The 18,850-nt window shown below is 41.9% G+C and overlaps 1 protein-coding gene and 1 long non-coding RNA gene across 4 annotated transcripts in view; one reads left to right on the top strand and one right to left on the bottom strand.

Moving 5' to 3' along the window:
* The window catches only part of TUB (TUB bipartite transcription factor), a 120,840-nt gene extending 106,049 nt beyond the window's left edge, over window positions 1–14,791 (top strand). For all 3 annotated transcript variants that reach the window (XM_028732227.2, XM_028732212.2, XM_028732220.2), the window contains 7 exons: window positions 1,694–1,815; window positions 3,074–3,265; window positions 4,966–5,078; window positions 6,413–6,527; window positions 9,162–9,260; window positions 10,516–10,687; window positions 11,842–14,791. In XM_028732227.2, coding sequence (XP_028588060.2) covers window positions 1,694–1,815; window positions 3,074–3,265; window positions 4,966–5,078; window positions 6,413–6,527; window positions 9,162–9,260; window positions 10,516–10,687; window positions 11,842–11,975 — 947 coding nt within the window. In that variant the 3' untranslated portion in view covers window positions 11,976–14,791. The remainder of the gene's footprint in view (window positions 1–1,693; window positions 1,816–3,073; window positions 3,266–4,965; window positions 5,079–6,412; window positions 6,528–9,161; window positions 9,261–10,515; window positions 10,688–11,841) is intronic.
* Window positions 1,444–18,136, bottom strand: LOC114598508 (uncharacterized). The gene is made up of 3 exons (XR_003707066.2): window positions 17,825–18,136; window positions 6,630–6,742; window positions 1,444–2,672 (listed from the first exon to the last, which is right to left on the bottom strand). It is a non-coding gene; the product is annotated as an uncharacterized LOC114598508 (long non-coding RNA).
* Window positions 18,137–18,850: the final 714 nt, after the last annotated feature.

Here is an 18,850-nt window from a genome sequence, read left to right as displayed (position 1 = left end):
CAAGTTTGTGGGAAAGTGTTACATGAAAACACGAGAGCTTAGCTGCCTCACTTCTCAACGTCAGTGGATAGCGCCATTTCGTACATAGGACTGAGGCTTAGCTGTGTGACTGTCTCCCCTCTCCCATGGTGGTGGATTATATTATGTCCTAGAAGGATCAAGCAGTGAGTTTTAATGACTAGGGGACTTGGGGTATTTCTATTAAGGAGCATGGCTTGCCAGTCTGATATCCAAGTAAGGCCTTTGAAAGCCAACTAGACTCCCTTGTGGATACTGAGAACATGTGCAACCCTTTCACTGTATTCCTCCACACCCCCGTCAGTTTAATATTATTGAAAAGCTATAAACAACAGAAGGGGATTACTAAAATACTGTGCAGAAAGCTTGCAACTATTTCTTCCAATTGCTTTGCTCCGGTTTGAACTTATTCTGTTCAAATTATTTGGTGGCAGCATCAGCTAATATTTAGCTCACATAACAAGTGCTTGTTTGTTCCCTGTGTGGCATCCAGAAAATGTCCCCCCCCCAAAAAAAAAAACTTGCACTTCCTGAAAATATAAAAATGTACAGGAAATACAAGGCCTGCAAAGAACGTCAACTGTTTTGTTTGATACTCTAATCTGGATATGCCACCAGCAGCTTTAGTTACTGGGAAATATTCTGCCATTTAGATTTCAATTTTCCTTGTCGGTGAACAGAGTCAAAAGGACAGTACAACTGTTTCTTACATTATAGCAAGCATTCTGTTTCTGGGACGCTGTCAGTACCAGTTATGTCACTGTAACAATATGAAAATTAGCAGCCTACGGTAGTCCTTAAGCAGCATTAACAGCAATGAATTGATAGGCAGGAGCCACATTGCAACCATTCTGCAGTGTAAAGACCTTGTATACTTGGCACATCTTCTGTTCTGAGAGGGTAAAACACAAGTCTTTAAGATAATTTCCCCCAACCTGGTGCCCCCCCCCGGTGTTTTGGACTACATATTTCCTCATATCTGCCATCTTGACCACTTTGACCTGCTGAACTGGCATTGGTAGTGCCACTTAGAGGTTTTCTACAATCAAGCAGTAAGTAAATGTTAATAAATAAATAAATAAGGCGCCCATCAGCTCCACCCAACACAGCCATGCTGGGAGATGTATTCCAAAACATCTGGAGGGCACCAGGTTGCGGAAGACTTCTCTAACATCTTCCATGGATGTGACCCTTATCATTTTTTTTGTCATGTACTTGCATCTCTATTTGCATTTGAAATATAGGATGGTGATGCCATGGAGTATGGGCATAAGAATTGTCCTGCCCTGACCCATGGTTTGGATAAATATTCTGCTTAAATCAGCCTTCTGTCTATTTGTTAATGTGCAGAAAGATGCTGTAAAAGGGAAAGAAGATAGTTTCCTGCTGCAAAAGACTTTAATGGAAAACAAATGAACAGCTTCGCTTGTTATTCTGTATTAATGTTTATTTGTTGCATTACACGTGTTTCAGATTGCTATACGACAAATAAAAATGATAAATAATAACAATAAAAAGAAAGTTTCCATCTTCTGTTGTAAATACCCAGAATCCAGTCACCAGAAATATGCCGTCTCTGAAAATTAGAGAATTATCATAGCAATTGAGATGTATATTCAAACTGAATATTATAAAAGCCTTTTTTAAATCTGTAAATGTGATGGATGTCCCATAGGCATTTCAAGTAGCATGAATTTTGATGAAGAGGAGGACGAGGATGATGAAGACAGCTCAAGTTCGTCACAGTTGAATAGTAATACACGACCAGGTTCTGCAACAAGCAAGAAATCAAATAAGGTGAGAACTCTGATGTGGTGAGGCCAGGTCATGGTTCAAACATTTGTCAAGAGTCATCTAGTGCAATTGCTAGAAACAGTAGTATTCTTCAGACTAAAGCCATCCAAACAGATTCCTCTTAAAATCCTTTATAGCAAAAAGATCCCATACTTCCACTGGGTTGTTGGCTCTATTGCCCAGCCCGTTTGTCGTATGACAAGTGTGATGAGCACAAACAACATAACAAATATTATGCAACATTGCGGTGGGTAAACATTACTTGTGAGACTTGGAGGATATGCTGTAAAGTCACCTGTCCCAAATAGACTGCTCCTGATCATAAGCTGTTGTGTGGCAAACAGATCAAACGGTTGGCTATTGCTGACTAATGCCACACGTTTCCCACTTTCTCCCCTCCCTTAGTAGCAGTGTAGAGTGACTTTCCTAATTATGGCTGAAGGCACAGGGCCAATGAGAAACCGCGTCAGAGCTAGTCTGCCTGGCTGGCTGCCCTCATCAAACTTCTGAGTGGCAGTGCAATCCTAACTACGTATAGTCAGGAAGAAGTCCTGCTGAGTACTTTGAATATTAACATTTCATCAGATCTTGATAGGGTCAGGATTGCAGCGTACACTGGCGCCTGGGTTTCATCCACCATTTGGAAACCCCAGTTTTCCCAATGTTGTCAATTCAGCACATGGTCTTTGATACACGTGATGTTTGTGGTCCCTTCCAACTCTACAGTTCCATGGTTCATTGAGGACATATTGCCCGCATTCTGGCTTTTGCCCAGTTCAGGCGTATCCCCTTTTCCAACGCAGATCCTGCGGGCCACACTTCTGCTCTTGCTTGCCTTTAGAATGACTGGATCCTGCTGTCTTTTTTTAAAAAAATGACAAAGTAATAATCATAAATAAATAATAATAATAATGTGCACCCCACAACTGAGGCCATTCCATTGTAACTATCCAACCTCCCAAAATTTCAACACCTCTTGCGATAGTTTGACCCCTTTCCATTTTAACAGTACAAATTCTACAAACACCTTCCATAGCTCCTCAAAATCATTTCTCCTGCATATTCCCCATCTTACCTTAATGGCACATGTTAATTTATCATTCATAGCTATACCCCATACCTCTTTATACCATTCTTCCATTTTACATTCTGCTTGGCCCTTCCACTTCCTAGCTATAATAATTCGTGCAGCTGTCAATAAATTTGTGAGCAAATTTGTGTCTCTCTTTTAAGCACATGGTTGCTTTTCTTCCTCTCCTAGGAGTCGGCCTCTGGGCCTAGCCCTTCGACAAACAACCCCATCATAGACGTAGACGACCTGGAGGTGTTTGCTGTGAGACCTGCTCCTCAGGGGGTTACTGTCAAATGCCGAATCACAAGGGACAAGAAGGGAATGGACCGTGGAATGTACCCTACTTACTACCTCCACCTGGAAAGGGAAGATGGGAAAAAGGTCATAAAGCAGATCTTGCTGGTTGCATATAAAACAGCAAAAGAAAACATGCAGAAACAAGCTTGTACAAGTGGGAAAATCCCTATACCCAGAATTTGGACCATCCACCCTCAACATATGAATGCTTAAAGCTGAGAGCACATTATAACCTGCAAGCAGAGAGAGAAAAAAATAACATAACAATATGCTTTAATCTTGTACATGCTTTCCTGGGAGTAAGTCCTATTTAATTCAGTGGGATTTACTTCTGAGTAGACCTGTATAGGATTGCCCGGTTAAGAGACCAAACTCCCCTATGTTCTCTGCATTATTTATAATTAGGAATAGTATATATGATTATTGAATAACCACTTGAATGTTAACATTTAATTTCTGAGCTTGGACAGGGTTTGTTCGTTCCGTTAAAATGTTTCATTCAAGTATTTCCCCAGTGCTAAGTGTCACAAGACACACTCTTAAACATGGAAATTTATTGCTTTATTAACTGTATACAAACAGAGATGTTTAGATGCTGTGTCTCATAAGGACATTCCTAGTGAGGCAACCCAATCCTGAGCCATATGCAAATAATCAAAAGTAACCAAGGAGTGGAATGGGGAGCTGCCTCTTAAAACATGCTCTTCTTGCATCAGATATGGATGGTAAACATTTTAGGGCAGTTTCACACATTTCTAATTGCCATGTGGTGGCCATTGAATAGCAGTTCCTAGAGTCCATGCAGCTGACTTGATGTCTGGAATCAGCTTCGTATTGTAGATGGTCAAATTGTACAGAAGTACACGAAGTGTAATCCTGCACATATTTATTCAGAAGTAAATCACACTGAAATCAATAGGACTTGCTCCCAGAGAAGGGTCCATAAGATGCAGCCGTAGGTCAGCTCATTAGACCTCAGGGAAGTGCAACCCTGGTTTGGGATATTTAACATGTCATCCTGCCAGTCCATGTGGAAAGCCAATGCCACATGCTACAATAGCTCCATGGAGCTGGGAGTATGCTGAAATGTTTTTCAGAAACATGTCAGAGTAGCTTGCATTCTCTTTTCTTTCTGAATGTGTTAGCAACACATGGTACCTTGGGTTACAAACGCTTCGGGTTACAATCGCTTTGTGTTACAAACTCTGCTAACCTTGAGTTGTGAACTTTGCTCCAGGATGAGAATGGAAATTGTGTGGCAGCAGGAGGCCCTATTAGCGAAAGCGCGACTCGGGTTAAGAATAGACCTCCGGAATGAATTAAGTTCGTAACCCGAGGTACCACTGTATTGGGAAACTTGGGGAAAGGGTAATGCAATATTCACTCCCATGTCGCTTCAGGTAGTTGTCTTTTACTTTATACTTTGTCCTTAGAAGTCATTATGCTTGGAGAATTCAAGTGATTAGTAGTTGGACTCTCTACCCTTCTGACCTGAACTGGCATCTGTTTTCCTTTTACTTGAAGGAAACTGTTCAAGCTCAAATTAAACATTTAACAAAGTGTACTAGGTTTAATTATTTAAACCATAAATAATGGATCGAAGGAAGTAGTTTCCTCTGCTGATTTTTTTTAACCCCCTTTTTTTGCTAACTTTCCCTTTGGCCTTCTACATTTTTGCTGATGATACTAAACCCCAAGAAAATTAGAGTCCGTTTTCTTTTTCTGGTGGTTCTATCAGATTCTGCCTGGAGTGTGACGTTTTGTTCCACTTTCAAATTCCTCAGGTATTTTTGTTAGCTGGAAGAAAGCGAAAGAAGAGCAAAACCTCAAATTACCTCATCTCCATTGACCCTACAGACCTGTCACGAGGAGGAGAGAGTTTCATTGGAAAGCTAAGGTAAAGGTTTAGTTTTTTGAGGCAGGGACAGGGAACCTCTGGTCTTCCAGATGTTCTTAGACTCCAACTGCATCAGCTCCATCCAGCATAGCCAGTGATAAAAGATGACAGGAGTTGGAGTCCAGTCACATCTGAAGGGCCACAGGCTCACCATCATTGATTTAGGGTATATTCTAAGATAATCAGATAAACATTTTGGGATTCAGGATACCAGTGGTAACACTGAAAGCAAACCTTTAATATCAGTCCCTGTTTACATTCCTACTACCTTCTTTAGCTCTTGATGGAAAGTCGCAATTGACAGCAATTCACAAAAGAATCAAGCGATCACTGCTCCTCATTTTGCATAATGGAGCCAAAAGGCTTCCATTGATTGATTGATTGATTGATTGATTGATTGATTTGCTGTCCATTCACACACTGCAGTAACTTGCCGCATAACTTGGTTTAATTACCCCCTTAATTAATTTTAACTGCTATTTTTATTTACACAAGCTGGAGTGATTAAAGGGTGGTAAGGAAACTGGCATTCTAGCCTCCCAAGAGCATTGGGAAGAAGGGGGCTAATGAGAGATAGAAGTGCCACTGTAGCAGAGTCAGGAGATGGGGAAGAGCCAAAGTCATACCCTCCCAGGAACAGTGTCGCTGCGCATCCCTCCCTTGCTGCGACCCAGTCCATCACTCCCACCAGTGTGCTCGGCTGGCCTCCTCACCCCCTACCTCTTCTCACTGGGCGAGCCACTCCTGGGCAAGTGGTTGACTTGATCCAGGAAGACCTGAGTTCAAACCCCTTTTCAACTATGAAGCTTGCTAGCAGCAGACACATATCTCGCAGCCCAATATAACTCACTGGATTGTAGTGAGGATAAACAGGGGAAAGCCATGTAGGCTACCCAGAGCTCTTTGAAGGAGAGGGGAGATACAGGTATTAATGATAGTGGTGAGTATTAATGCTGCATGATTTGCTTCAGGATAGAAGTATGCTTTTATGAAGGCTTCATAATTGGTTCACATGGGATCATATCTCTAGCCTTGATACATTTCTCTGAGATTTTGTGAAATTCATTTCAGAGTCTTATAGTAACGGTAGCTCAATCTGGCTTGCCTCTTATTGTATGCAGCCTCCAGAACCTCTGCACTCTCTGGGATTATGATATCCCAGATACACTGGAGAGAGAGAGAGAGAGAGAGAGAGAGAGAGAGAGAGAGAGACAGAGACAGAAAGACAGACAGACAGACAGACAGACAGACAGACATTCTGAGTGCTTAAGGCTCAAATGATGATAATCAGTAGCAGGCAATGAAGGTAATCCATTGTTTTTCCTCTCTAATAGATCAAATCTTATGGGGACTAAGTTTACAGTGTATGATAATGGAGTAAACCCAATGAAAACAACGTTGAGCTTGGAGGCAAGTAATCTGCGCCAGGAGCTAGCTGCTATTTGCTACGTAAGTACCATTCATAAGCAAATGTTTTTCAGTAAGGTAATTAATAATCAAGCATGCAAAGCTGTACCAACCATTCAACACATTTGTGACCCACACCCATACCTAAATCAGGGATGCCCATTGGGGGAAGCCAGAGAGCAGTGATGCCTTTTGCCTGGTCGGTGCTGCGCTCAGACTGTCTTCCCAGCGCATCCTCCTCACCGCTATCACACTTGCTGAAAAATAAGAGGATGTCCAATGATTCCCCTGCTGTCTTGTGTAGTTCTTTTAACTGAGGAAGCCAGATGCTCCCCCATCCAGTTCAAATGAGGAACAGCGGCATCATGTCCAAGGGAGGTGCAGTGACCAAGTGCCTCTAGGAAACTATGACTACCTTTAGGAGCAGATTTTTCAGTGAGAAATGGGCACTGGCCTTGATGCTCTTACATTAAGTCTAGGTAAATAAATTGTGCAAGAGTGGGGTTCATTTCTCTAGGTTTATTATTGGACACCTGGGCCTCTTATGCAAAAGCAGATCACAGTGTATAATCAGAGGTGGTGTAAAACCAGAGTAAATGAGACTGGTGGCTGTGTCCGTTGATTCATTCTGGCCATAAGACTGAGAATATCTGCATCCATTTGCTAATGATAGTGAATGTTGTTTGCATGAGTCATTCCAACCCCAGCACAGATGTACTCGGGATTTCTTTACCCTCAAATGACCCATTTCTGCTCAAGTCCTAGACTTCCCTGGAGCAAATGCGACTTGCTGAAATGAGCATCTGATATACAAGAAGCAAAATGCTCTTAGCTCACGATGATCATATGCTCCTTTGCTGTGCCTGGGTCAAGCAAACTGCTGGTTCCGCTGTGGGTCTGAGTCATCCAGCCTGCTTTGAGTTGCACAAGCAAAGCCAAAGGTTGGCAGTAGATTCACAACCAATTGCCAGATATTACAGGACGGAAGAGAAACCCTAGTCAGCGTTCAATTTATAAAATGAGAGGTGCTTGGCCTGCCTCCAAATCATTTCCAGTGCATTGGAAACTGTCATCCTTAATTCTAAATGAATAGGACCTGGGTGAAAGAAAGACTCTCTGCAAATGATCGAAGTTCTTTCATAAGTTATTAGGTTCAGTCCTGATATTTAAAATGGACTCTCAAGGCAAAGGCTTGCATCAGATTAAGCCCTATGCAGGCAACCCCCCCCCCCCCATTTACATGGGGGTTACGTTCCAAGGCACTGCACATTTAAGTGAAATCATGTATGTTTGAAACACCATTGAAAAAGCCTGCAAACACCCTGTTCTGCTCCTTTTTGTGACATTTTTGGGTCCCTTCCAGGTTCTGTGCAATGCGCTTGTGCACGGTTGCACATATATTGAAAGTGCTTAAATGGGGGGGGGGGGTTGCTGTACCTTGTGCAAGCTTCTTTGTATTAAGATCAGCAACGTGCTGGAAGCAAGAAAGTCTGAGAAACTCAGGAACCACTCATCACAAAAGTTTGTTTGTTTAATATATTGTATTTACACATTGCTTTCCCACCATGCTGGGATTCAAGAGGTATTTGAGTAAAGCACTTCAGATGTCTTTTAAGATCATACACTGCATGGTCATTTTGTATATTATAGCCCACATCTGGGAGCATTCTTGGTTACATATCTGTGGAAGAATGTGTGCATGCTTTCGTAGTCCACCTCACAGGATTATGTGCAAAAAAGTTGCATGAGTGGATGATCAATTCCGACAAAAAATTCCCCATGCCTGTGTGCATAGGAGATGTCCCCAAAACGCCACATTCTATGCAAATTGCTGAATCGGATCAGAAGTAGCCCCAAAAACCATATTCACTTAAGTCCTGGGTGTGTACATTTTCAAACACTCATGACTTTAGAGAAAACCCAGGATCCTGAAGGGCTTTCAAAACAAGGCAGTCCTACAGAAATGGCACTGCTGCTGATTAATAAATCTACAGCTGCACCTAATGGTCATAGTTAGAACTGCAGCAGAAGAGAGATTCCAGCCAAGTCCTTAGAAATATAACAATTAGTGAGAAATTGTCTGTTGCTGACCTCTTGACCACTTACATGCAATTTAGTTTGCATAAAACTGTGACATGGACCTCAGTTCCCAGTTATCAAGTTGGGCTGCAGTGCTCCAACAGTTTTTGTACTCCTACCGTTGAAATAAGTGTGTGCAACTGACGACGCAGTTTTTGCAGTTGTGCACTTAACATTACTCAACTGTGATAATGGGTTAGAATCTGCTTGTGTGTGCTGGGTGCAGTTTAGAACAACTTGCAATCACAAAAATAAGGTGGGTCCTGAAAATATGCACTAACTGTCAAAAGCCACTTGTTGCGTTCTTGTTAATGATACTTGTTGTTGGGTAGCGCAGAGCTGTAGCCGGTGCTGAAGTGTCTGCACATGTTTAAACTTTATGCAAAGTATGTTTTATGAAGCGCCTACATTTTCCCTTTCCCTGTGAACTTACAAGGTAAAATTGAATATTTCGGGACGCTGTTGGCCAACAGTGGGGTGGCTTTGTAGCAACACCTTTGTCGGCTAATTACTGTTTTATCATCAGTGATATTTGTTTGGAAAGACTGACTTCCAAAGGAAAGATTCAAAACGCTTCTCCTATTCATTTCAAAACAGGAAACAAATGTTTTGGGGTTTAAAGGTCCTCGTAAGATGAGTGTCATCATACCAGGGATGAATATGGACCATGAGAGAGTTTCCATCAGGCCACGCAATGTAAGTCACTCTTCTCAGTAAAACTAGCTCACCTGCAATGACTGTGGGCGCATTTGTTTAAGCTAAGGGTTTGCCAGCCTCTTCATAATGAGTCTCAAGTGTGTGGGGGAGGGTGCATACTAAGCCAAGTTGTTGTTGATGATGATACATTTAAATATCTAAAATAAAAGTAAATGTCACAGGCTGTGGAGGAGGGATACTGGAGATACAAAAAACCTAGCTGCCATAAAGCAGTGATAGAACAGATGCTTTTCATGCCAAAGGTTCCACATTCAATCACTGGCATTTCCAGATTAGGAGAGAACACTGAACAGAGATAATACTGAACTCAAAGTTCTGTCTTAATACTGTGTGCTAGGTTCCTAATCTGAGTTTCACAGATTACTGCAGGTGAGATTTACCCAAGGTGCTGGTCAATAATATTCTCATGGCTGCAGCTGCCTATGCCAATTTCTTCTTCTAAGTTCCATGTGCAGAAGCAGACGTGCTTAGCTCATCTCCAGAGACAACTACATTCAACTAACTTCTACTCATAGTAGACTCACTGAAATTAAGAAGCATGACTAATCTAGGTCCATTAATTTCAGTGAGTCTACAGTTGAGTGGAAGCTAGCTGACAACAACACTCAGTGCAAGGAATTCAAGGAACTTAAGCATTGCCATGGACATTTAACCCTGTGAGCATTGCAAAAAGCTGCTTTCACTGTGGTATGGTAAAATTCAGTGCACAGAGCTCTGTGCTTGCTGTCAGGGTTGCCACTCTTCTGCGCGTGGTACCGGTGGCTTCTCACATCTGCATACATAAAAGCTGTCATGCTTGCTGAAGTTGTGAGAATGGGTCATTAACAAGGAGCCTCTGAATGATAGGTGGCTTTTCTTTTTTAGCAAATACAGTCTGCACAAGATACTAGTGGCTACAGCTCTGCATACAGAGAAGCTGTCATGTTAGCTTAAATCATGTATCTCAGGAGTTTCCCTGATTCATATTTAATATATGAAATCTTTAAATAAAAAAGCCACTTGTCTCTCTGTCATGGTCTTCAATCTCATCACCAATAAAGGAGACACTTGGAGAATAGTTTTGGCATCTGACCTTGAAGTGTGGGCAGACAGATATGGGAGACATGGGGGCTGCATGTAAAGACTGTTTTTTGAGAGAGTGATGGCATGGGGGTGGGCACATTCTGATGTTGCATAGACCAAAAGTAAAAAGTGGGCTTTTGCTAAAATGATGTATTTTCCTTGGCTTTCATAGGAGCATGAAACTCTCCTGGCAAGGTGGCAGAATAAAAACACAGAAAGTGTCATTGAGCTGCACAACAAAACTCCAGTCTGGAACGATGACACCCAGTCTTACGTTTTAAATTTCCACGGTCGCGTGACACAGGCCTCAGTGAAAAATTTTCAAATTATTCACGATAATGATCGTAAGTACAGCTGCTATAGCAAAACTGCCTGGAAATCCTGTTTATTTGTCTGAAAATCTGATAAACAGAGGGAGAGAGAGAGAGAGAGAGAGAGAGAGAGAGAGAGAGAGAGAGAGAGAGATTCTGTTTTTGTTACACTTTGCTCAGTGTCCAGTCCCCCAACCGTTCTGTGGATGCAAAGGCTTGACACAGAAGATGAGGAAGTAGGGTAGCCTGGTGCTTTCTAGATGTCTTAGGGTACAGCTCATACCATCCTTCACCATTGGCCACGCTGGCAGGGGTTGACAGGAGGTATAGTCCTAAACATCTCAAGGCTACCAGACTGGGGATGGCTGAACTATTGATAACTAGTTCACAGAATTAACCAACACCGAGCAATTTGACTTCACCATGGAACTTAGTCAGAGCATGTACTAGTTTTTGAGAAAGTTGGAAGGTTTTATGTTGGGGGGTATAGCTTTTGGTGGTGTACACACTCATTTGCTATTGTCACTGTTGCCTCTAGTTAAATAGGTTTTGCAGGTTGCTTTTTTTAAAATATGGCCACCGAAAGTGATGAAACCTGAAACAGAGGTAGTGGAATGAGCATGCGCACCATGGGGATCAAGGCCTTTGCTACACTGTGATGTGCCCCAGAGTTTATGGGGAGAGGAGACTTACACCCCTTAACATTTGCCTGGCTGGAAAGGATTAACAGTGAAGGCAAAGAGTGTTGGGAAAGGCTACTATAGAGTGAGTTCAGTCAGGGTAGCAGGCTGGGGAGCTGAGGTGGGGGCGGGGGAGAAGGATGCTTTGCCCCGTCTCTTCCTGAGTGCTGCAGCTGCCTTCCGCTTCTCTATTCATCTCCTCTGCATCTCTGTATCCTTTTTCTGTTTCCTGGCTCTGCCCTTTATGAGGACATCCTTGGTATGAGAGGAAGCGCCAGGCAATTCACAGCTGGCCAGCATCTCAATCATGCCCCTTTCAACTCTCTAAAGGAAACTGTCTCCCAGGCTGAATTCATTGAATCTGGGTGGTGAAAATGATTTTTCATCTTCCCTGCTTTATATTTTGGACTGCAAGTTAGTGTGACACACACTCAATACACAGAACCTTATATTGATGTCCTTGTGCTGTGTTTCTTTACTCCCCACCCCACCCCCACCCTCTTTCAGCTGACTATATTGTGATGCAGTTTGGCCGTGTGGCAGAAGATATTTTCACTATGGACTACAACTACCCAATGTGTGCACTTCAAGCCTTTGCTATTGCCCTGTCCAGTTTTGACAGCAAGCTGGCTTGTGAGTGAACTAGCTTACATCCGAGTCTCACTACCGCCAGGACCACATGCCACCAGAAGGAGGAGTAAAGAGATGTTCCAGGTTTTCTCTGGTGTCATCACTGGTTTCATGTTTTAACGGGGCAGGTAAAATTTGCTTTTTTGAAGGACCAACCCTTTTGCTGGAGAGAAAATATTTTAAAATTCAGGACTTTCAGGAAATATTTTTTTCCATCTAGTCTCTATTTTTTTCTGGAAGGGGCATCAGAGATCTGTAAATAGAAATCCTATCTTATGTCCTCAGTTATGTGATGAAGATGTGCCATGAGGTACTGTATCATGGCTTAAAGTGAAAACACCATCGAGAGTGGTGCTTTTTCTTCTTCTTTCCTAAATCCATGACAGCTACCGCAACACAAATCTGGTTTTAGATTTAAGAAGTATTCAGAGGCTGTAAGCATACCTCAAGATCGCGTTAAATTCCTTGAGAGCTTCACATCACCCACTTTAGAAACAAGACCACGGGAAAGATGCACTTTAAAAACACACACACACGCACCCAGAGATGAAGGTAGCATTTGGTCTCAAGGCCAAGACCAAACTTAATTTGTTATATTGCTTACGTGGGAGGGGCCTGATGAATTTTTAGTCATGATGGGAGATGGGTGAAAGAGAAACAGGAAGCACAAATTAATGTTGCACAAGTCACTTGTAAGCAAAGTTGTCATTTTATAGACGTGTTTTAATTTAAACCTTAGAGAGCCAGTGTGGTGTAGTGGTTAAGAGTGGTAGACTTGTAATCTGGGGAACCGGGTTCGCGTCTCCGCTCCTCCACATGCAGCTGCTGGGTGACCTTGGGCCAGTCACACTTCTCTGAAGTCTCTCAGCCCCACTCACCTCACAGAGTGTTTGTTGTGGGGGAGGAAGGGAAAGGAGAATGTTAGCCGCTTTGAGACTCCTTAAAGGGAGTGAAAGGCGGGATATCAAATCCAAACTCTTCTTCTTCTTCTTCTTCTTCTTACTTTCAAATGCAAAGTCATTGTTCTTTTTAAAGGAGAGAATCTGCACTCTTGCAAAATTGCCATATGGATGCTAGAAATTATGTTATCTCATAAGTCATATCTGGGGAACTTCCTGTTATCATCAAGAGCGCGCATTCAGTTTGCATGTATGATGCCTTGGGTTCAATCTGTGGCACATTCAGTAAACACAGAGTTGTGGGACCTGTGACCCTCCAAGTTTTGCTTGATTTCACCTCCCAAGCATGGCCAATGCTTGGGGATGAGGGGGTTTGTAGTCCAGCAACACCCAGAGGTCTGCAGGTTCCACTTTTCTGATCTTAAGTTTCTGAAGAGCTGGGCTGGAAGACTTGAAGAACTGCTGCTCATGAACATTGTCAATATTGAGCTGGCTAAATTCAGGTCACCTCCATATGTTCTGTATGGCACTCAGTTACTTGGATGAAGACCTCTTCAGACAACTGCCTCTGTGGCAGCTGTTTAGAAGATAATGCAGCTATTGCAAAATGTTACGGTTACAAAATATGTCCTGCCCTTTTGAGGACAAAATCTAGAATTACCATATGCTAAACCTACAGTGACTGATACTGTCCACGTATCTGTTTTCATAGCAAGGACTATTAAGTTGCACATTGATGTGAAAATACCACCCACCGAGACTGAGCCAGTTTGCTGTGCAAGTGTATTTTAGGTTACACGCAAAAGTGGACATGAAAATTTGTGGTGGACATGCAAATTTATTTTTTAAAGTGTCCCAGTTTTAAATATATACTATGCTGCCTTTTAACTACTAGATCAAAATGTTTCAGAAGAGTACAGGCCGTTGAATATCCTAATTTCTTGTATTTTAAGTTCAGAAAAAGGTACTACAAATTGAGCTGAAAGGATGGTTCGCCACTTTGGTCCAGATTCAGAGGGAGAATGCAGGAAGGCAAAGCACACAGCTTGGGAGAAACCAAGGTGCCATGCGAGTTGTAGGAAGACACTCTTTCTTGGCCATATCAAGAGAAGGCTGGGAATAAACAGCTTCACCACCAATACCATACAAGGGTTACCGGGATTCACTTTGGATGTATGTCATGGTGTAGTGGGCAAGAAATACTTCAAAATCTCCTCCCCTAAGTCAATACACATTAGCATTCTGTTATTGGATGACAATGAAGCAGGGACCATGCCCCAAGATGTTGAGAAACCCTAATATAAAGCCAGTTCACACAGCACAAGGATTCACCCAACCCAGTGAATTTCCATTTTCTGTGGGATGATAGCCGATTATGAGAGTGGTGAAATACTTTCATGTGGCCATGCAATATGCAAGGAAAGAGATTGACGGCATCCCAGATTATGGATTAGCTAAAAACCCACTGCAAAACTCTGCCAAGGAACTCTACATAAAAATCTGATAGAAGAGCTTTATGGCAGAATCCAAAAGAGCCTTATTCAACATTTTTATTTTATTTTAAATATTTATATGCCAGTCTTCACCCTATTTAGGATTTCAGGAGCAATTGTATCATGATACATATACAATAATAAAACAGTTAAAAATTGCAATGTTAGAATGCCTAGGTAAAGAATAACACATTTGCCTGGCGCCAAAGATTGCAACATAGGTGTCAAGCTAGCCTCTTTTTTTAAAGAGAGGACATGGCATGAGAGAGGAAAAACTGCTGGGAAAAAAGCCTTTCTTTTGTTTGTTTTTTATTTACATGTATTTATAAACCACTTAATATTTAGAAAAAATCCAAAGTGGCATACATAATTTTTTAAAAATACAACCTAATTTCAAAAATCCTCATTGACCAGTGAAATAAAATAACTTGCTAATGTTGCTTGTTGGCGTCAGTTGTTTAAATAGCATACCTTCACTAATCTTAAAGCAAGAGCAGATTGATATTAGAAGAATTAGATTTAGGCTGATTTCTGTGGACCTGTTCTCCGAGAAAGAGTGTTGCAGCCTCAGAAACGTGACCATCAGCCAACCAGACATTTCCTCCAATTTACCAAATATTTGTATGATAAGAAAATAAGATCCAAGGACGCGGCTGTGATGAGAGTTTATATCCATCTGGACTGTGTGATTTTAGATATTCAGATAATTATGTTCTGTGTATTTGCCCCCTGTGGGGAGGTAGATTTTTACAAAGAAGGGAGCAAGTGGATTTCCTTGTTCAAGTGTGCATTTGAATTATTGTTGCTTTTTAATGCCTTTATTTCATAGATTCTTTCAGCAAGGCAAAGGGGCCTCAGTGGGATTATCAGTAGCAATCCTTTCCAAAGTGGGTAGCTGGGAAGACTTGAGTGAGAGTTTGTTCATGCCTTGGGCCAAGTTATCAAAATATTCTAAACAGGGAGAATTGTTGCTGTCTTTCCCCACCATCAGTCATTACAGAAAAGACATGCATTAAGCACCAAAGATTTTCAGGTTTTAGATTACTAGAGATTTGGATTCAGGGGCACCTTATCAAAGTGCATGCGAGGGAAGCAAGATTCACAGCAACAAATTAGGCTTTAAAAAAAATTTCTTTGTGGCTGGAAACCAAAACAACTGTGAAGAGCTTACTTACTCCGCCAAACCTTTATTAGGCATTACAATTCTAGGCCAACATAAAAACATCCATATATAAAATTTTAAAATATATACGAATAAACAGCCATGCAAAATATATAATAATGAGGATTTTAATTGGGATTTCTTCCCGCTAAATAGTGCCATTCACCACGCGAAGACATACTGTTGACAAAACTCAACCACCCTTGCAGTTACTTCCAGGTTGATGTCAGACAGATAGAATCTGATATTTTCATTGTGCCATGATGTTAGACTACCCAAAAAAGAGGATAGCACACATTTTATGTAACTGGTTGTACAATGGACAGTAGAAAAGAATTTGTTCTACCATGTCCGGAACATTCAAAGAACATCCACAATGTCTGTCATTTCTGGGGAAATTTCAAGAGCAAGCATTTCCAAGGCCTTAAGTGCAGTAACCAAATAGTCTTAAGGAAATAATAATCATAAAGGATAGCGCTTTGGAGAAAAAGGTGTTTCGATTGCCGAAAGAATCTACATCTCTGCGTTTTACAGCACCCTTGTTTGTTAGGAGGACTTGAATAGGTCAAGTGTTTGGGCAGCTGGGCTGGGCAAGATGGTTTATAAAGTTATGCATTGAATGGGGAAAAAAGTGGATGCCTCCCAACATTACCAGAATTTAGGGGTCAGCCAGTGAAATTGATCACGAAGCTGTTTGTTCACACAATGCATGATTAATAAATGGAATGTTCTGCCACAAGGTGAAGCTTTGGGCACCAGCATGGCACTTTCAGAAAGGAACAGACATTCTTGGGCTATTAAACATCATAGCTAAAAGGGTATCCAGGTTTAGATGCAAAATGTTACTGAATTGGGGGTTTTTTGGGGGGGTACCGGTTACTTAAGTTCTCAAAGGGGCTGAACTGCTTCCAGGGCTCCCAACTTCCTGGAAGTTTTACGCTGCTCCAAAAAGCATTGCTCTAATCCGAGGTGTGTGGAAAGTGGCTGTAGTTTCTCAGTGATGAGGAAAACAACTCGGCATGCACTCAGATGGAGCACTGAGGCTGACATTTGGCCCTAGCACCTGTCTCAAATGCCAGCCTCAGTGCTCTACCTGAGCACAAAGCTGAGTTGTTTTCCTCTTCACTGAGAAACTACAGCCACTTTCCACATACCTGGGATTAGAGCAACGCTTTTTGGAGCAGAGCATACTAAATGGTAACCATGTTCACAAAGAAAATCAGGATTTTATATATATACAGGGTGAATCTTTTAAAAGAGGCCTTGTGGAGCATGTGTACTCTGTATCCACGGGCCTCTTTTAAAGGACTCACCCTGTATATACACACACACACACACTCACTCACTCTCTCTCTCTTAAGAAAAAACAATATATATTTGTTTTTGAATACTGACTGACTGCTTTTCTAACAAAAGCACCTAAGGCCACAACAAAACCCATATTTCACGCATGTAGCTGGTGTACAGCATCATCCTAGACACAAATGCAATCCTCTGAATATGGAGAAAATGCAATATCCTGGCCATATAAGAACATACCTGTTCTCCGCACAGTGTTATTCTTAGAAATGGCATTATTCTAGCAGCAGAGAAATATCAAGGTGATTGTTGTGTAAATGCCAGAGAAATAAAGGATTAGGGTGAGCAAGGTTCTGCCGCTCATGCAGAATGAAAATGAAAGGCAAATAAACTAAAGCCGACTTATAAAACACTCTAGAAAGTATATTCTATTTCTGTCCCACCTATATTGCTCCAATGGCTGTCATTACTTAAAGGTTATGCTGCAACTGCTTGCCTATCCAGAGGCTGCCACCCTAAATATACTAGGGAGCAGGCAAGCATGGGGTGCCACTCTTGGCGTAGTTGGTTTTCTTCTACAAATCTGACTTAGAGGCTACTGGGTTGTGTCCGGTTTCAATCACCTCCAAAAGAAAAGAGGCACTAGTTGAAGACACTTACATAATACAAACCTAACCATGTTTACACAGAAACAGGTCCCTGTCAGTTCAGTTGACTTGCATTATTCCGACAGAGTAAAAACTGCAGAAGGCCCAACATATTTGGTAGTCCATTCGAGAATTAGGTTGCCCTGCACACAGATCCTAGGCACACTTACTGAAAGGTTCATTCCCACTTGGTTCAATGGCTAAATAGGTGCGCTCAGCGTTACAAACTAAAGCAGTCATCTTTTTTAGCAAAGGAAAATAGATTCCGTAGCTCACTTTTATGCACATCCCTGTCCCTGTGGGCACCCAAGCCTTAGGCTGTAGGTGGGCTCCTGTGGGGGTAAAGAAATAAAAGTTCACCTCCTTTTCTGCTATAATTCCTTCTCCAGCCCCTCCTGGTTTAACTTGTCACAGTCTTCTTTAGAAGCAGCATTCTGTGGAATCAGTAGTAAATGATAAGTGTCTCTTAAGAGGATGCTTGCAATCTGCATTTTTAATAATAATAATAATATTTTTTAATTTATACCCTGCCCAGCTGTCTGGGTTGCCCCAGCCACTCTGGGTGGCTTCCAAAACATATAAAAATATAATAAAACACCAAACATTAATAGTAACAATCAGATCCGATATAAAAAAATGTCACAGTAACCTTAAAACAAACAACTTATATCAAATAAAGCAATATTGAATAAATAAATAATAATAATAATAATAATAATAATAATAATAATAATAATAATAATAAATTTATTTATATCCCACCCTCCCCTGCCGAAGCTGGGCTCAGGGCGGCTAACAACATTCTAAAACATTCATTATAAAATTAATCAAATCAAATTAAAGTCAAATTAATGGCAACCATCAAGCAAAATTCTGTGCAGATTGCCAATTGCCAGAGGAGGGGGTCAGGCCGCGCCCTGACCAAAGGCCTGGTGGAACAGCTCTGTCTTGCAGGCCCTGCGGAAGGATGTCAGGTCCTGCAGGGCCCTAGTCTCTTGTGACAGAGCGTTCCACCAGATTGGAGCCGCGGCCGAGAAGGCCCTGGCTCTAGTTGAGGCCAGCCTAACCTCTCTGTGGTCTGGGATCTTTAGGATGTTTTTATTTGCAGACCGTAGATTTCTCTGTGGGACATACCAGGAGAGGCGGTCCCGTAGGTACGAGGGTCCTAGGCCGTATAGGGCTTTAAAGGTTAAAACCAGCACCTTAAACCTGATCCTGTACTCCACCGGGAGCCAGTGCAGCTGGTATAATACCGGATGGATATGATCTCGTAGCGAAGACCCCGTAAGGAGTCTCGCCGCGGCATTCTGCACCCGCTGGAGTTTCTGGGTCAGTCTCAAGGGCAGCCCCACGTAGAGCGAGTTACAATAATCCAGTCTGGAGGTG

This window comes from Podarcis muralis, chromosome 1 (genome assembly GCF_964188315.1).
Source record: "Podarcis muralis chromosome 1, rPodMur119.hap1.1, whole genome shotgun sequence".
Lineage (NCBI taxonomy): Eukaryota > Metazoa > Chordata > Lepidosauria > Squamata > Lacertidae > Podarcis > Podarcis muralis.
The sequence above is the reverse complement of the archived record's forward strand: the minus strand, read 5'-3'. Positions and strand labels throughout refer to the sequence as shown.